Consider the following 16,574-nt stretch of genomic DNA (forward strand, 5'->3'; position numbering starts at 1 on the left):
ATAGATCCATAGGGCCTATACTATGGCATAGTAGGCTACAAGCTAATAGTAGGCCCACATGTGGTGTGATACACTACCATATGGTGTCGCTACACAAGATACAAATTACTAGAAAATTCCCAATGCCATCTCTGCGCCTTATTGGTAGCCTTCATTTCACCATAGCCAATGTGGCTATCAAATTGTAAGCAGTTGAATTCAAATAATTTTGGATAATAGTATTATTTATATATTCACATTTATTTACAGGTTCACAGATGTTACCTTGTTCAACAGTTGTGAACAACAAACAAGATTACATAACATTACATCCTACACAGCAAGGCTTTTAAAGGTTTTGTTTCCATAGATGCATCTCAGAAAAGTAGCCCAAAATTAGATTTGTAATGTACACTCAATCACGTCATTGAAATCATACCTGTGCCATGGATCGTACATTTCTCACCCTCTTCCCGGTCTGGCCTCAGCTGTCATTGGTCACTGGCCTATTTCATCTGTTAACCAACTTCTGCCAGTCACAACTCCACCCCCCGCGCGTCAGTATCATGTCCTTGTGCTAGCGTGCATAACACATGATATAAAGCCTCAGAGGAACGACGCACTGGACACAGATCTGATGTCTCTACAGTTTTTGTTCTATTTTAACTTTGTTAACCTAACCCAGCGCTATATTTCTTTTGGTTGCGATCCACCCTTTAATAATGCATTGCCTGAAACGTCTGCGGATTACTAATGCGGGAGTTTTACAACTGCTCAAACCTGCTGTCAACTCCGCACTAGTTGGGAGTGACAGCAATGTATTTTCCAGGAGCCAGCAACCCTTTCAGCTGTTCTGCACGAGCGCAGCACTGCACCACAACAGTCAGCAACATCATCAAGCTGTCAATGATTTGTACCAAACAGAGTGCAGGTAAATACTTACTCAGTCACATTATCTACCAATAAGGGAATATGTACAGTATATACAGGTAACTGCCAAAATAATGGAAATACTTGAGTAAATGAGGGATACAAAGTATTGAAAGCAGGTGCTTACACAAAGATGTGGTCCCTGAGTTAATTTAGCAATTAACATCCCATAGTGCTTAGGGTCATGTATAAAAAGGCTGGGCAGGCCATTATTTTGGGCACCATGGCTATGCCCACATAGAATGACAATGCCCCTATCCACAGGGCACAGTGGTCACTAAATGGTTTGAGGAGCATGAAAACGATTTAGCCTCTTGAAGCTAGGGGGCAGAATTTTTATGTTTGGAAAAATAACGTTCCCATTGTAAGCTGCCTATTTCTCAGGTCCAGATGCTAGAATATGCATATAATTGACAGAGTAGGATAGAAAACACTCTAAAGTTTCCAAAACTGTCAAAATATTGTCTGTGAGTATAACAGAACTGATTTTGCAGGCGAAAACCTGAGGAAATCCAACCAGGAAGTGACTTATTTTGAAAAATCACTGTTTCATTGCTATCAATATCAACCATATTCCTTTTCCTGTGGCTTCCTCAGGGTGTGAACAGTCTTTAGACATAGTTTCAAGCTTTTATTTTGAAAATTGAGCGAGATTTATCAAAATGCGTCAGTGGATACACGGATGTCCCTCCATTAGTTGATGCGCGCGACACTCGTTGCTCGACATTTTCTTTCTCTCCAGTATTGAATAGTTTACAGTCCGGTTGAAATATTATCGATTATTGATGTTAAAAACAACCTGAGGATTGATTATTAAAAACGTTTGACATGTTTCTACGAACTTTACGGATACTATTCGTCAAGCCTTGATGACCTGCCTAAGGCTGTGGAATACTGAACATAACGCGCCAAACAAATGGAGTTCTTTTGATATAAAAATAATCTTTATCGAACAAAAGGAACATTTATTTTGTAACTGGGAGTCTCGTGAGTGCAAACATCCGAAGATCATCAAAGGTAAGCGATTCATTTTATTGCTTTTCTGGCTTTCGTGACCAATCTACATGGCTGCTAGGTGTTCTTAATGTTTTGTCTAGTGATCGCTTGGACAAACGCTTGGATTGCTTTCGCTGTAAAGCATATTTTCTAAATCTGACACGACAGGTGGATTAACAACAAGCTAAGCTGTGTTTTGCTATATTGCACTTGTGATTTCATGATTATAAATATTTTTAGCAATTGTTTTTGTATTTGGCGCTCTGCAATTCAGCGGTTGTTGGTGAAAATGATCCCGCTAAAGGGATCCGTGCGTCAATAAGTTTTTAAACCATATGCCATGGCCATCTCAGTCACCAGATCTCAACCCAAATGAACACTTATGGGAGATTCTGGAGTGGCGCCTGAGACAGCATTTTCCACCACCCTCAACAAAAAACATAATTATGGAATTTGTCGTGGAAGAAGGGTGTCGTAGACTACATTTAAGAACTTGGAGCTGAGTAGTCAGTGGAATTGGTTTGAAAGCAGATATTAACATGAACTGCTTTACTATAGGCTACACTACACTAGGCCGACACTACACTACACTACGACCACTGTGCCTGCTACACTACACTAGGCCGACACTACACTACGACCACTGTGTCTGCTACACTACACTAGGCCGACACTACACTACGACCACTGTGCCTGCTACACTACACTAGGCCGACACTACACTACGACCACTGTGCCTGCTACACTACACTAGGCCGACACTACACTACACTACGACCACTGTGCCTGCTACACTACACTAGGCCGACACTACACTACACTACGACCACTGTGCCTGCTACACTACACTAGGCCGACACTACACTACGACCACTGTGCCTGCTACACTACACTAGGCCGACACTACACTACACTACGACCACTGTGCCTGCTACACTACACTAGGCCGACACTACACTACACTACAGCCTGCTACACTACACTAGGCCGACACTACACTACAGCACTCTACACTACATTAGACCCACACTACACTACACTACAGCCTGCTACACTACACTAGGCCGACACTACACTACAGCACTCTACACTATGTGGCAAAGAAGGGGGTCGAGTGATAAATGGCAGATATGTGAGAGCAGAACTAATAAACGGGCTCTGCCCGATCACTAAAATGGCCACCCCGATCAGAACTACAGATCACAACATGGCCGACTGCCAAAACTACAAGTCCCAGAAGCAAGGGGAACCCTCAGAAGGTGGAGCCAACACACAGATAAAGTGTCAAGAAAAACCAGGAAGAGGGAGTGAGGGCTGGAAGGATCTGTGAACCATAGAGAAAGAGACAATAGATATTGGCTGGATTTACCGTGTATGAGCTGGACTGTTTTGGACTTACCTGTTGGCGTTTGGACCTGGACCTACTGAGAACCCGATTCGTGTACCGAACCCTGCTATCCTTGACCTTGCCTACGACCTGGGTGGACCAGGACGGAGAGACAAACACACAGGTACTGTCCTGTTCGAAAGAACTCTCATTCTGGGGTAATTTGGTGACAGTTTCCCACTTAATTTGTGACAAATGCTCATAACCTTGAAGAGGTTTGCCACACGTGGTGGAGAATGTGGGCATATGGACTAACCATTCCGCTGGTTAGGTAAAAAAAAAAAAAAAAAAAAAAAAAGTTCAGTTAGCACTCCAAAGGGGAGTCTGTTTTTTTTGTTTTTTTTTGGCTTTGTTTGGTTAGGACAGTTTCTCAGGAAAATGAGTATGGAGGGAGCCATACAAGCCCTGTTACAAGCGGCGGCCACCCAACAAGAGGCAACTAGAGCTCAACAAATAGCTCATCAGGATGCAATGCGAATGTACCAGGACACGTTACAGGTCCAGCACCGCACCAACCAGCTGCTCAGAGAAGAGCAAGAGAGAAACACCCGGGAGTTAAGAGAAGGCCTAAAGGGGCTAGCGGACCAAATTGGGGCTCAATTACCAGCTGCAAATACCCAGAGGCGGGCCAATCATTTTCTTCAAAAAATGACAGCACAGGATGATGTGGAAGCATATCTTACCACCTTCGAAAGGACTGCAGAGAGGGAGAAGTGGCCGAAAGAAGAATGGGCAGGGCTTCTGGCACCATACCTGGCAGGGGACGCTCAAAAAGCGTATTTCGACCTGGAGTTGACAGAGGCACAGGATTACGATAAACTAAAGGGAGAGATTCTGGCAAGACTGGGAGTGACCGATACCGTGAGGGCACACCGCTTTCACCAGTGGTCCTACCGATCTGGACAACCTCCCCGAACACAGATGTTCGACTTGATTCACCTGGCACGGAAATGGTTGCGACCGGAGACCCGTTCCTCCGCCGAGATTGTCGAGACCATCGTACTCAACCAGTTTCAGCGAGGTCTACCCCAAGAAGTGCGACGATGGGTTGGCCAGAACGAGGTACTTTCCGCCGACCATCTCGTGGGCCTAGTTGAACGGTATTGTACGGCAGGAACAGCTGAGCAGGCACAGGAGGAAAGATTCCCATTCCCCAGGCCTGGGCGAACCAGCGGACAGGGTAAGACTGTCCCAACAGGTGGAGGGGGAAGAGAGCAGCGTGGGGGCATGAGGAAAGAATCAGAATCGGGCCGAGACACTAAGGGAGAAAACAGAAACCGGGACCGCGGGACGAGGGAGTCTCCCGCCCGAACGTCTATTATCTGTTACAATTGTAATCGACCAGGACATATTGCAGCCTACTGCCCTATTAAAGAAGAGCCAATGCAATGTAACCTCGGTGAAAAAGAAGATGATATGTGGTATGCATGTCCTGTTGTAACCACTGTACTTGAAAGATCAAGAAACAAACATATGTGTAGGGTGACGGTTGAAGGGAAAGAGGTTGAAGCACTGCTGGATTCCGGCAGTATGCTAACCCTGGTCGTTGCAAACCTAGTGCCAACTCATAAACTGGATACAAGTCAGGATATCAGTGTTACATGCATTCATGGGGATACCCGTCTGTACCCCACAGCCTTAGTGAGCATACAAACAGAGGACGATCTGCTGAATTGTGAGGTCGGCGTGGTCCCAAAGATGCCATATGATGTAATATTGGGTAGACACTTTCCTAACTTTGCGAAGTTAGGCCAAAAGAATGGCATATTTGAGAAGCCAACAACCCTGACCAAGCAGGAAGAAGCATGGGGCCTTCAACCAAAGCCAAGAAAAGAGGTCTCCCAGGGGCCAACCTCACAGGTGCTAGTAGGGGAGGATGAGGATGAAGTGGCAAACCTCGTTGACAACGAACAGCCCGGTACTACTGGGGCTGGGGTCGATCTGAATCCAGAGGATGACGATCTAGAACCAGCAGACCTGGCAGGGTCCTTGACTAATTTCGGGACGGCCCAAAACCAGGATCCAACCCTGCAGCAAGCCAGAGCAGACGTGCAGGTCGTCGATGGTACTCCCATAAATGATGGGATGAGGCATGATAGTTTTCCCCACTTCATTATGAAAAAGGGTTTGGTGTACAGAGTCTCAAAAATAGGGGTTGATGTGGTTGAACAGTTGTTGGTCCCCACCCGGTACCGGAGGACAGTACTGGATCTAGCTCATGGGCACATTCTGGGTGGACACCTTGGTATCGATAAAACCCGAGACCGGATTGTAAGGAGGTTTTACTGGCCAGGAATTCAGGCTGAAGTGGCTCGGCATTGTGGAGAGTGCCCGGAGTGCCAGTTAACAGCTCCCCGACCAGCTGTTAGAAGCCCGTTAGTGCCACTCCCCATAATCGAAACGCCATTTGAGAGGATAGCGATGGATATAGTGGGCCCACTACCCAAGTCCGCCAGAGGACACCAATACATTCTGGTCATTCTAGATTATGCCACTCGCTACCCAGAAGCCATTCCCCTTCGGACGATGACTTCCAAAAATATTGCCAAGGAATTAGTGCTCTTGTTCACCAGGGTAGGGGTTCCAAAGGAGATCCTTACTGACCAGGGGACCCCCTTTATGTCCCGCCTTATGGCGGACCTTTGTAAATTGTGGCAGGTGAAACAGTTGAGGACATCGGTTTACCATCCTCAGACGGACGGGCTGGTTGAGAGATTCAACAGGACCCTGAAGTCAATGCTCAGGAAGGTAATCGATAAGGATGGGAAAAACTGGGATTGCATGTTGCCGTATCTGATGTTTGCCATTAGAGAGGTTCCTCAAGCCTCGCTGGGGTTTTCTCCCTTTGAGCTGGTATATGGGAGGCACCCCCGGGGAATCTTAGACATCGCCCGGGAAACCTGGGAGCACCAATCCACCCCGTATACTAGTGTCATAGAGCACGTCACGGCAATGCAAGACAGGATAGCCACAGTCATGCCCATCGTCCGAGAGCACATGAGACAAGCACAAGAGCACCAGCGGCACACTTATAACCGGCAGGCTACCCTGAGGGAATTTCAACCGGGAGATAAGGTGTTAGTGCTGATCCCCACGGTAGAGTGCAAACTACTAGCCACATGGAAAGGACCATATGAAGTACTGGAGAGAATAGGAGAAGTGAATTATCGGATCCGACAGCCAGGTCGACGGCCACAGGAACAGATCTATCACATAAACCTGTTAAAAGCATGGAGAGAGAGAGAAACACTAATGGTCACATACCCTACACACACTCAGGGGGCAGCCGAAGTAAATATTTCACCTACTCTGTCCCCAGCACAAGTACAGGAAGTAAAGACCCTGATCCAGAAAAACAGAGATGTGTTTTCAGAGGTACCCGGCCGAACTGAGGTTACGGCTCACGATATCGTTTCCCTACCAGGGAGAAAAGTGAGCATGAGGCCATATCGGGTACCCGAGGCTCGACAGGCCGCGATTAGAGCAGAGACAGAGAAAATGTTGACAGCTGGAGTGATCGAGGAGTCACATAGTGAGTGGTCTAGCCCAATTGTGATGGTCTCCAAGCCCGATGGGTCTTTGCGGTTCTGTAACGACTTTCGGAAGGTAAATGAAATCTCCAAGTTTGATGCCTACCCCATGCCCCGAGTAGACGAACTACTGGAGAAAGTTGGTAAAGCTCGGTACATTACGACCCTGGACCTGACAAAAGGGTACTGGCAAATTCCTCTGACCCCCAGGGCCAAAGAAAAGACAGCCTTTGCAACTCCTGACGGTTTGTTTCAATACACCGTCATGCCATTCGGCTTACACGGGGCCCCAGCTACCTTTCAACGGCTCATGAACAAGGTCCTAAAACCGCACCAGGCATACGCCGCAGCTTATTTAGATGACGTGGGAATCTACAGCCCTGATTGGGAATCCCACTTACCCCGGGTACAGGCGGTGTTAGACGCCCTTAGAATGGCAGGGCTCACGGCGAACCCTGCCAAGTGTTATGTGGGGTTAGGGGAAACAGAGTATCTGGGATACACCGTGGGAAGAGGGTTAATCAAACCCCAACAGAAGAAGGTGGAGGCAATTAGAGAATGGCCGAAACCAGTAAATAAGAAGCAAGTTCGAGCCTTCCTAGGGCTGACCGGTTACTACCGGAAGTTCATCCCAAGTTATGCCACAGTGGCCGCCCCACTCACCGACATGACTAGAGCCAGAGGGCCAAACATGGTCAAATGGGATGAAAGGGCCACCAAAGCATTTAGGACATTACAGGAGGCTCTCTGCTGTAATCCAGTGCTGGTGGTACCAGACTTTGAGAAAGAGTTTGTGGTTCAGACGGATGCCTCAGAGGTCGGCTTGGGAGCAGTGCTATCCCAAGAGGTAGAAGGGGTGGAACACCCCATCCTGTTTTTAAGCAGGAAGCTGGAACCACGGGAAACCAACTACGCGGTCGTTGAGAAAGAGGCGCTGGCAGTAAAGTGGGCTCTAGAAAGCCTGAAATACTACCTGCTGGGGCGCCACTTCACCCTCATCAGTGACCATGCCCCACTCACCTGGATGCATAGGGCTAAAGAGAAGAACGCTCGGGTGATGCGGTGGTTTTTGAGTCTCCAACCGTTTCACTTTGACTTGAAACACAAAGCAGGGAAGGAAATGGGAAATGTGGATGGGTTATCCCGCATGCACGCATATTTTGCTGCGGTAGCCCGACCTAGGGGGTCGGATCTAGGGGGGGAGATATGTGGCAAAGAAGGGGGTCGAGTGATAAATGGCAGATATGTGAGAGCAGAACTAATAAACGGGCTCTGCCCGATCACTAAAATGGCCACCCCGATCAGAACTACAGATCACAACATGGCCGACTGCCAAAACTACAAGTCCCAGAAGCAAGGGGAACCCTCAGAAGGTGGAGCCAACACACAGATAAAGTGTCAAGAAAAACCAGGAAGAGGGAGTGAGGGCTGGAAGGATCTGTGAACCATAGAGAAAGAGACAATAGATATTGGCTGGATTTACCGTGTATGAGCTGGACTGTTTTGGACTTACCTGTTGGCGTTTGGACCTGGACCTACTGAGAACCCGATTCGTGTACCGAACCCTGCTATCCTTGACCTTGCCTACGACCTGGGTGGACCAGGACGGAGAGACAAACACACAGGTACTGTCCTGTTCGAAAGAACTCTCATTCTGGGGTAATTTGGTGACAGTTTCCCACTTAATTTGTGACAAATGCTCATAACCTTGAAGAGGTTTGCCACAACTACACTAGGCCGACACTACACTACAGCACTCTACACTACACTAGGCCTACACTACACACCCTACTACACTCCTTTTGGTTCTGGAGTGAAAAGAAAAACAGAACATTTGTTCATACACAGTTGTCAATGATTAAGTGCTCTTTTGCACATGTACAGTATGTCTTAAGAAAAGTTCTACGGATGAGTCAACACAATCAAAACACAGTGTAAAACGTGTATGCAGTGGTGATCTTTCACAGTGTCCCTCCCTGTAAGACCTACACTAGTATTGTGACATGGTGCACTGTGTTGTCTGGTCTTCACAGGAACAGCTTGATCTCTGGGATGGACCTTCTTTTCTACACCATCACAGAGGGCAAAGAGATGATCTCAGTCTCTCAGTTCGTCTCTGTGAGTCCATCTCATCACATCCTCTCTCACTGTGTAACACCATGCAGAACCCAACCTACAGTTGAAGTTGGAAGTTTACATACACTTGGAGTCATTACCACTCCACAAATTACTTGATAACAAACGATGGTTTTGGCAAGTCGGTTAGGACATCTACTTTGTGCACGACACAAGTAATTTTCCCAACAATTGTTTACAGACAGATTATTTCACGTATAATTCACTGTATCACAATTCCAGTGGGTCAGAAGTTTACATACACTAAATTGACTGTGCCTTTAAACAGCTTGGAAAATTCCAGAAAATGATGTCCTGGCTTTAGAATCTTCTGATAGGCTAATTGACATCATTTGAGTAAATTGGAGGTGTACCTGTGGATGTATTTCAAGGCCTACCTTCAAACTCAGTGCCTCTTTGCTTGACATCATAGGAAAATCAAAAGAAATCAGCCAAGACCTCAGAAAAAAATTGTAGACCTCCACAATTCTGGTTCATCCTTGGGAGCAATTTCCAAATGCCTGAAGGTACCGCGTTCATCTGTACAAACAATAGTACGCAAGTATAAACACGCGTTCTGTCTCCTAGAGATGAACGTACTTTGGTGCGAAAAGTGCAAATCAATCCCAGAACAACAGCAAAGGACAGTGTGAAGATGCTGGAGGAAACGGGTACAAAAGTATTTATATCTACAGTAAAACGAGTCCTATATCGACATAACCTGAAAGGCCGCTCAGCGAGGAAGAAGCCACTGCTCCAAAACCTCCATAAAAAGCCAGACTACGGTTTGCAACTGCACATGGGGACAAAGATTGTTCTTTTTGGTGAAATGTCCTCTGGTCTGATGAAACAAAAATAGAACTGTTTGCCCATAATGACCATCGTTATGTTTGGAGGAAAAACGGGGACGCATGCAAGCCGAAGAACACCATCCCAACCGTGAAGCACGGGGGTGGCAGCATCATGTTGTGGGGGTGCTTTGCTGTAGGAGGGACTGGTGCACTTCACAAAATAGATGGCATCATGAGGGAGGGAAATTATGTGGATATATTGAAGCAACATCTCAAGTCATCAGTCAGGAAGTTAAAGCTTGGTTGCAAATGGGTCTTCCAAATGGACAATGACCCCAAGCATACTTCCAAAGTTGTGGCAAAATGTCTTAAGGACAACAAAGTCAAGGTATTGGAGTGGCCATCACAAAGCCCTGACCTTAATCCCATAGAAAATGTGTGGGCAGAACTGAAAAAGCGTGTGCGAGCAAGGAGGCCTGCAAACCTGACTCGGTTACACCAGCTCTGTCAGGAGGAATGGGCCAAAATTCACCCAACTTACTTACCAAATACTAATTGAGTGTATGTAAACTTCTGACCCACTGGGAATGTGATGAAAGAAATAAAAGCTGAAATAAATTATTCTCTCTACTATTATTCTGACATTTCACATTCTTAAAAGAAAGTGGTGATCCTAACTGACCTAAAACAGGGATTTCTTTACTCTGATTAAATGTTAGGAATTGTGAAAAACTGAGCTTAAAGGTATTTGGCTAAGGTGTATGTAAACGTCTTACTTCAACTGTATATACAGTACAGGTTATTTAACCTATTTAAAAAAAATCTAGAGTGCCCTTTTTTTCTGATTGTATTGACAGTTGCCTTGACTTTCCTTGACATCCTTTTAAAGTTGACACAGTACTGCCTGTACAACAACATATTCTAGTTCCTGAAGAGACCTTTGGGCTTGCTGTTTTCACTTGAGCTAAATGCATACCGATCGAACCCCAGAGAGTGTAAGACGAGCCAGGCAGGAATCCATCACACCATGTCACCAGCCCAGTTCAGGCTCAGGTTTAAAAGTGTTGAGGAAACGCCTTGTGTAACTTTATGACTAATAGACAGGTGTGGCCTCGTCGTTGAGGCTAGAAGTGAATCCTCTTAAACCCCAAAAGATTGGCGTCTTAATCAATGATAACTCAGTATAACCTGGTTAGAAAGGTGGTGGTTGAACAGCTCTGACATCACCTCACCAATGAAACCAAGTTCAAGCCAGGTGTTATAAAATTTATTTACCTCACCAATGACCACCAGCCATTCCCAAGCAACAGTAGCCTCTGGAATGTTGGGTACATGAGTCGAGAAGAACATCACAGAAGTTGTAGCTCGGTTGGTGAGAATGTCATAGAAGCACATGACCTCCAGTCATTTTACGATGCGTGAAGAGACTATGTGTTCGCTCTCCGTGCTTTTACACCATCATTTAGAACACGTACAGAAGTCTCAGCTCAGTTGGCGAAAATATCATACAAGCACATTCGTCCATAGGCCCACGCACGCTGAACATAGCATTTTATGATGTGTGAAGAAACTCTGTGTCCAGTGTCCACGACCACTCCCAGTGCTTTTACACCATAATTCACCATAATTGGGGTGATGGAGTTTGGTCCAGTGGACTACACCTTGCCCCTGGAAACGGGGGTTCAAACCCCAGGTCTGCCAATCGCTCCACCACTGAGGATAGACTGGGGTTGGGTAGATGCACTGGCATTTCTAGTGGTTAGTCAGAGGTAAGGGAGCATATGATATGACAAATAACTACTGTATCTGGGCACTGCATTCTCAAGAAGTTGTACCTCAACCAGATCATTCAGAGTACATTATGTATGCCCAGTTTTATTTCAGAATGATACAATGCTTGATATTCTTACATCATTCTTACCTTTTAAAGAACTGTACATGTGCTACTACACGGATGCCATCTGCTTTGACCTTAGATTGATCTCAGTTTTGAGGAGGGAGATCTGTCATTTATTGTCATGCTATGCTGTATGTGTTTGGCATGACAGGGAAGAGTGACACAAAGGAGTTTGACTAAAACACATTGGACGGACTGACTGAACAGTAGCTGTGGCTACAGAATACTGTCACAATATATGTCAGCTAATTAGGGCTTACATCTTTCCCAGACCTACCAGGATCCTTTCTTCGTGTGGTGAGCTTATATTTAGTTCTCATAGAGCAATTCTGTTACTTAACTAGTGTTATTGAAGTACTTCTCTCATCTGATAACTCAATGTCTCAAAAGCTCTAAAATTCTGTCATCTTTGCTTCTGTCAGGAATGGAAAAACACCCAGTACTGCCCCCAGTAAACATAGCTTTGAATGCTGCTGTCCAATACAGTATGTCTGAATATCACTTCAGGCTCTCATGAAAGCCACTATCCTATGTGACCTAGGACATAAAATAACTGAACACAACAGTCCAGTCAAGCAATGTGTGTTGCTCATTAAAGCATTGCTCAGATGCACAGGCTTGAAAATAACTGTCTGAACCCTCCTATGAGGCAAGTCTGCTGTCAATGTACATGATACCCCAGAAATAGACACACGTTGCATATAGCTGTCGGCATGACTTGAAGTTGGCTTAGGGGAGGGATTTCAAAACACTAGTTATGTACCTTCCTCCTTCAGGGCTGTTTACAGGACTGCTAGAACCCTTGTTGCTGCTCACATAATGGCAAAACAGGGTTTGTGCTTGTAGTCAGATAAAATTATAATTTGTTCCAATTCAGGTATTGAATGTGACACACTAAAACAATTATTTTAGTCCTGTATATTTTCAGTTCTTCTATAGCTAAAGAAAAGTCACCCAAAGTGATCAATTCAATTATTATTAATAACCTATACATGTCCTTATCATTATGTACCAAAACATGAATAAAATAAGAACTCTTTCAGTCAATCGGTTAACCCGAGTAGAGTTTTTTTTCTTCTTCAAAATACAAAAAATCGATAAAATTCAATAAAATACAATTCAAAATACACTGAAAACATCCAAAATACTGTACATAATCTATAGTGCTAAAAACAACACTGCAATTTCAAAACAAGTTCACATTGAGGTTAAAGAAAGTGTATTTGATCAATTTACTTGTTTTTTTGCTAACCATTACTTAGGACAAAATCAAGACGTTCTTGTTATGCTTATAAAAAACATCTTAAATTACAGCTCAATCCTGCGATTAACTCGATTTAAATGCTTTAATCATTTGACAGCCCTAGTACTCTATTAGGACCAGCATCGGGACCAGCTTTCTTAGAGAGCTCAAATATCTATCACCCTTCCCTAGAGATGCTATCTCAGTTCTGGATCAGCTCTCCATGACTCCATGCCCATTTTTGCTCTTTCCTCCCTCTCCCTTCTTTTTAATTTTCTCTAAAAGAAATCTCTCACTCTTGTTTTCTAAATGTTCCTCTCTCCTTCCTCCAGGCGTTGAGGAGCACAGGTTTGTGGACATCTGATCCCAGGCTGAGGGACTGTATGCGTCATCTGCGCCAGTCCATGCGGGAATCTGCCGGAACAGTCATGGTGGACCAGAAACTCTTCAGGAAGTGAGCTATGCTCTATTTTCACTTTCATCTTACCATATACATCCTCTAACGTTAGTAGGATGGTATAGAGAGAATATTGACTAACACTATGATTCTTTAATTCAGAAAGTTAACAATGTATTATGACTTTCTCTATCACACATACCATATTCTCATTATTCCGGCTGATTGGCCAAACACCACACACACTATCCCATTTTTACATGGCAATTTTATGAAAGTGACATTTATATGGTATTTCACTGTGCGAAGGAACTATCTTTGCTAATGCCCCCAGTGTTTACTAGAAACTTCCAAGACTTTGTTTTTCACTATCTCTGAGTGTATTTGTGTCTGCTCTGCATGCCTCTATAGTGGACAGGTGGAGATTTGATATGAAAGGTTAAGCATCAAGGATGTTTGATTGTGGTTGTATTGTAATGTTTGTGTTGGGGTTGGGGTTAATGTAAGAGAAAGACAGAGTGACAGCATCTGTCATTTTATGGCCGACAGCTGCCTCTGAACCTTACTCATGCACGCATACACATGCATGCACACACGCACACACTCACACACTGTAACATGCAGAGAGAGAGAGAGCTCTGGAGTATGACATCTGTGCAGGGCTTAAGTCTGGACGGGAGCTAATGAAAGTCCATCATAGTGGGTGAACTGCAGACGGTGCCAGTTGTATTAGGAGCTCAGTTTATCAGCAAGCTCCGAGGGAATCTAGACTGCTGTCCAAACAGTATTAATTCCTAACTGGCAAACCTAACTTAATGAATGCAGTGATGATTCGGACTCTGGCGTGCTACTGTAGTGAGTCACTGAGTCCTGTCTGGTAGATTTCTTACATTTAATAACTATGTTTCAGTGATTGAACACTGCATATCTACAGTCCTTTTGCTCAACTTAGATTGAGACTTGGTGTTGTACCTGGTATTATTTAGAAACTAGGCCCAAATACACAACTAAAGTAACAATATTGTGTTGTGATTAGATATTGTCTTCCCATTCTGAGGAACATTCTGAGGTGGTCACTGGAAAAAGGCCACTAGAAATAAAAAATCTCCCATTTCTGGTGAATGTATAAATTCTGCAATCCCTATATTCGCCTCCCCAGTGCCCCAAACTCGAAACAAGTTGTGTATTAACAAGCGACGGGGGACGGATCTTTCAGCTCAACCCAGCTGAGATCACCTCAGTGCTTACTAAACTTAGTGCTTTGTTTATATATAATGGTACAGGTGTGTATCTACAGTATGATAGGCTGTCTATTGTCAGCATTTAATTTTGTCCCAGTTGAAGTCCAGTTTTATGTTGTTGATGTCATTAGGAATTCATCATAGGATCAGTAGTGTGTCTGTTTCATTGTTATAGATCACTTAGCGCTGATACATGGCTGACTCTTAGACGCCGCATAGGAGTCAGCAGCCGTGTATTAGGGCTAAAGGTCACTGTGTGTATAAATACAGTAGTAATACTATATACTGTAAATAATCTAAAGTGACTGATATTTTTTGTATATTTTTTGTATATTTGTACAAGTGTATATTAAAACACGTGTGAATTGGAAACCTGTGTTTTTTACATATCCATAACACTCCCTGAGACACCCTCGGAGAGTAGGGTTGTTAGAGTTAAGTGACTTGCTCAATGGCACTTAGACAGATTTTTCAACTTGTCGGCTCGGGGATTACGAACTAGAGACCTTTCAGTTACTGGCTCAACACTCAAACCGCAAGGCTAATCTAACGTAGCAGGCGTAAAAGAAACACCTGAAACTAGATCCCCTACATACTGGTTTTGACAAGAAGAAAAAAAACTGTTGGGGGAGGTTTTCTTCTGCACAGTTCAAACAACCCAGTAAATGTGGAGGAGGAGTTAAGATGGAGAGTCGCCTTGTTAACGTCCAAAAGTGGAAGTCACATCACAGGCTCGCTTTCCATTTCCCCTAAAAACCAGAACAGCTGGTTGTTGCGGACTCAGCAGTGGTTATCGCTAGACACAGCAACGGGAAGTAGGGGTGCACCCCATGATAAATTGAAAAAAAGAATATATATATTAATAATAATACAGAAATTCAATTATAATAAAAATACAATTATACAGAATTATATTAATCCTGTGTGAACTAGGCCTTTATTACTCCTGTATGAGCGGACAAAAATTCTCCTCAGCAACCCCCCATCCCCTCTTCGTCCAGCACCCCCAATGCAAAACATCTTCCCACGGTTGGCCCCAACAGGAATGGAACCAACAACTCTATTGTTGCAAGTGCCACACTCTACCAACTGAGCCACACTGAGCCATTACCTATGTAATAAACAAAGTATACATGTGATGTGTGATATTTCTGTATGTGTGATGTGTTTCAGGTGTGTGGGTGCTAACATCCTGCTGCTGACACAGGCGTTCAGGAGGAAGTTCATCATCCCAGACTTTGAGGTGTTTGCGTCCAACATGGACCAGCTGTACTACAGTACCCAGAGGCAGGAGGGGGGACACGTGAGTTCTGTTAGGATGCCTGCACTATGCACATTGGAATTCACACGCTAAAAACATTCTCACATATTGTACACTTACACATCCACATGAGGATATGCTCAAATAATCTCACTCACATGTGCGTACTGAATGAAGTCATGCACACACTACATTCGTACATACATGTACATACACACGTACTATACATACAGTGCATTCGGAAAGTATTCAGACCCTTCACTTTTTCCACATTTTGTTACGTTACAGCCTTATTCTAAAATATATATATTTTTTAAAATCATCATCAATCTACACACAATACCCCATAATGACAAAGCAAAAAACAGTTGTTTTTTTGGAAAATGGAATATATTACATTTACATAAATATTCAGACCCTGTTGAAGCACCGTTGGCAGTGATTACAGCATTGAGTCTTCTTGGGTATGAGTGGCTGGGCCACTCAAGGACATTCAGAGACTTGTCCAGAGCCACTCCTGCATTTTCTTGGCTGTGTGCTTAGGGTCGCTGTCCTGTTGGAAGGTGAACCTTCGCCTCAGTCTGAGGTCCTGAGCGCTCTGGAGCGGGTTTTCATCAAGGATCTCTCTGTACTTTGCTCCGTTCATCTTTCCCTCGATCCTGACTAGTCTCCCAGTCCCTGCCACTGAAAAACACCCCCACAGCATGATGCTGCCACCACCATGCTTCACCGTAGGGATGATATTGGCCAGGTGATGAGCGGTGCCTGGTTTCCTCCAGACGTGCCGCTTGGCATTCAGGCCAAGTA

The 16,574-nt window shown here is 44.6% G+C and overlaps 1 protein-coding gene across 1 annotated transcript in view; it reads left to right on the plus strand.

The window, feature by feature from the left end:
* The first annotated feature begins 566 nt into the window (after positions 1 to 566).
* LOC120061297 (glutaminase kidney isoform, mitochondrial-like) overlaps positions 567 to 16,574 on the plus strand; it is a 37,178-nt gene continuing 21,170 nt past the window's right edge. The window contains exons 1-4 of the mRNA XM_039011006.1: positions 567 to 910; positions 8,856 to 8,940; positions 13,201 to 13,322; positions 15,680 to 15,809. Of these exons, the coding sequence (XP_038866934.1) occupies positions 702 to 910; positions 8,856 to 8,940; positions 13,201 to 13,322; positions 15,680 to 15,809 (546 nt within the window). The 5' untranslated portion in view covers positions 567 to 701. The remainder of the gene's footprint in view (positions 911 to 8,855; positions 8,941 to 13,200; positions 13,323 to 15,679; positions 15,810 to 16,574) is intronic.

This window comes from Salvelinus namaycush, chromosome 16 (genome assembly GCF_016432855.1).
Source record: "Salvelinus namaycush isolate Seneca chromosome 16, SaNama_1.0, whole genome shotgun sequence".
Taxonomy (NCBI): domain Eukaryota; kingdom Metazoa; phylum Chordata; class Actinopteri; order Salmoniformes; family Salmonidae; genus Salvelinus; species Salvelinus namaycush.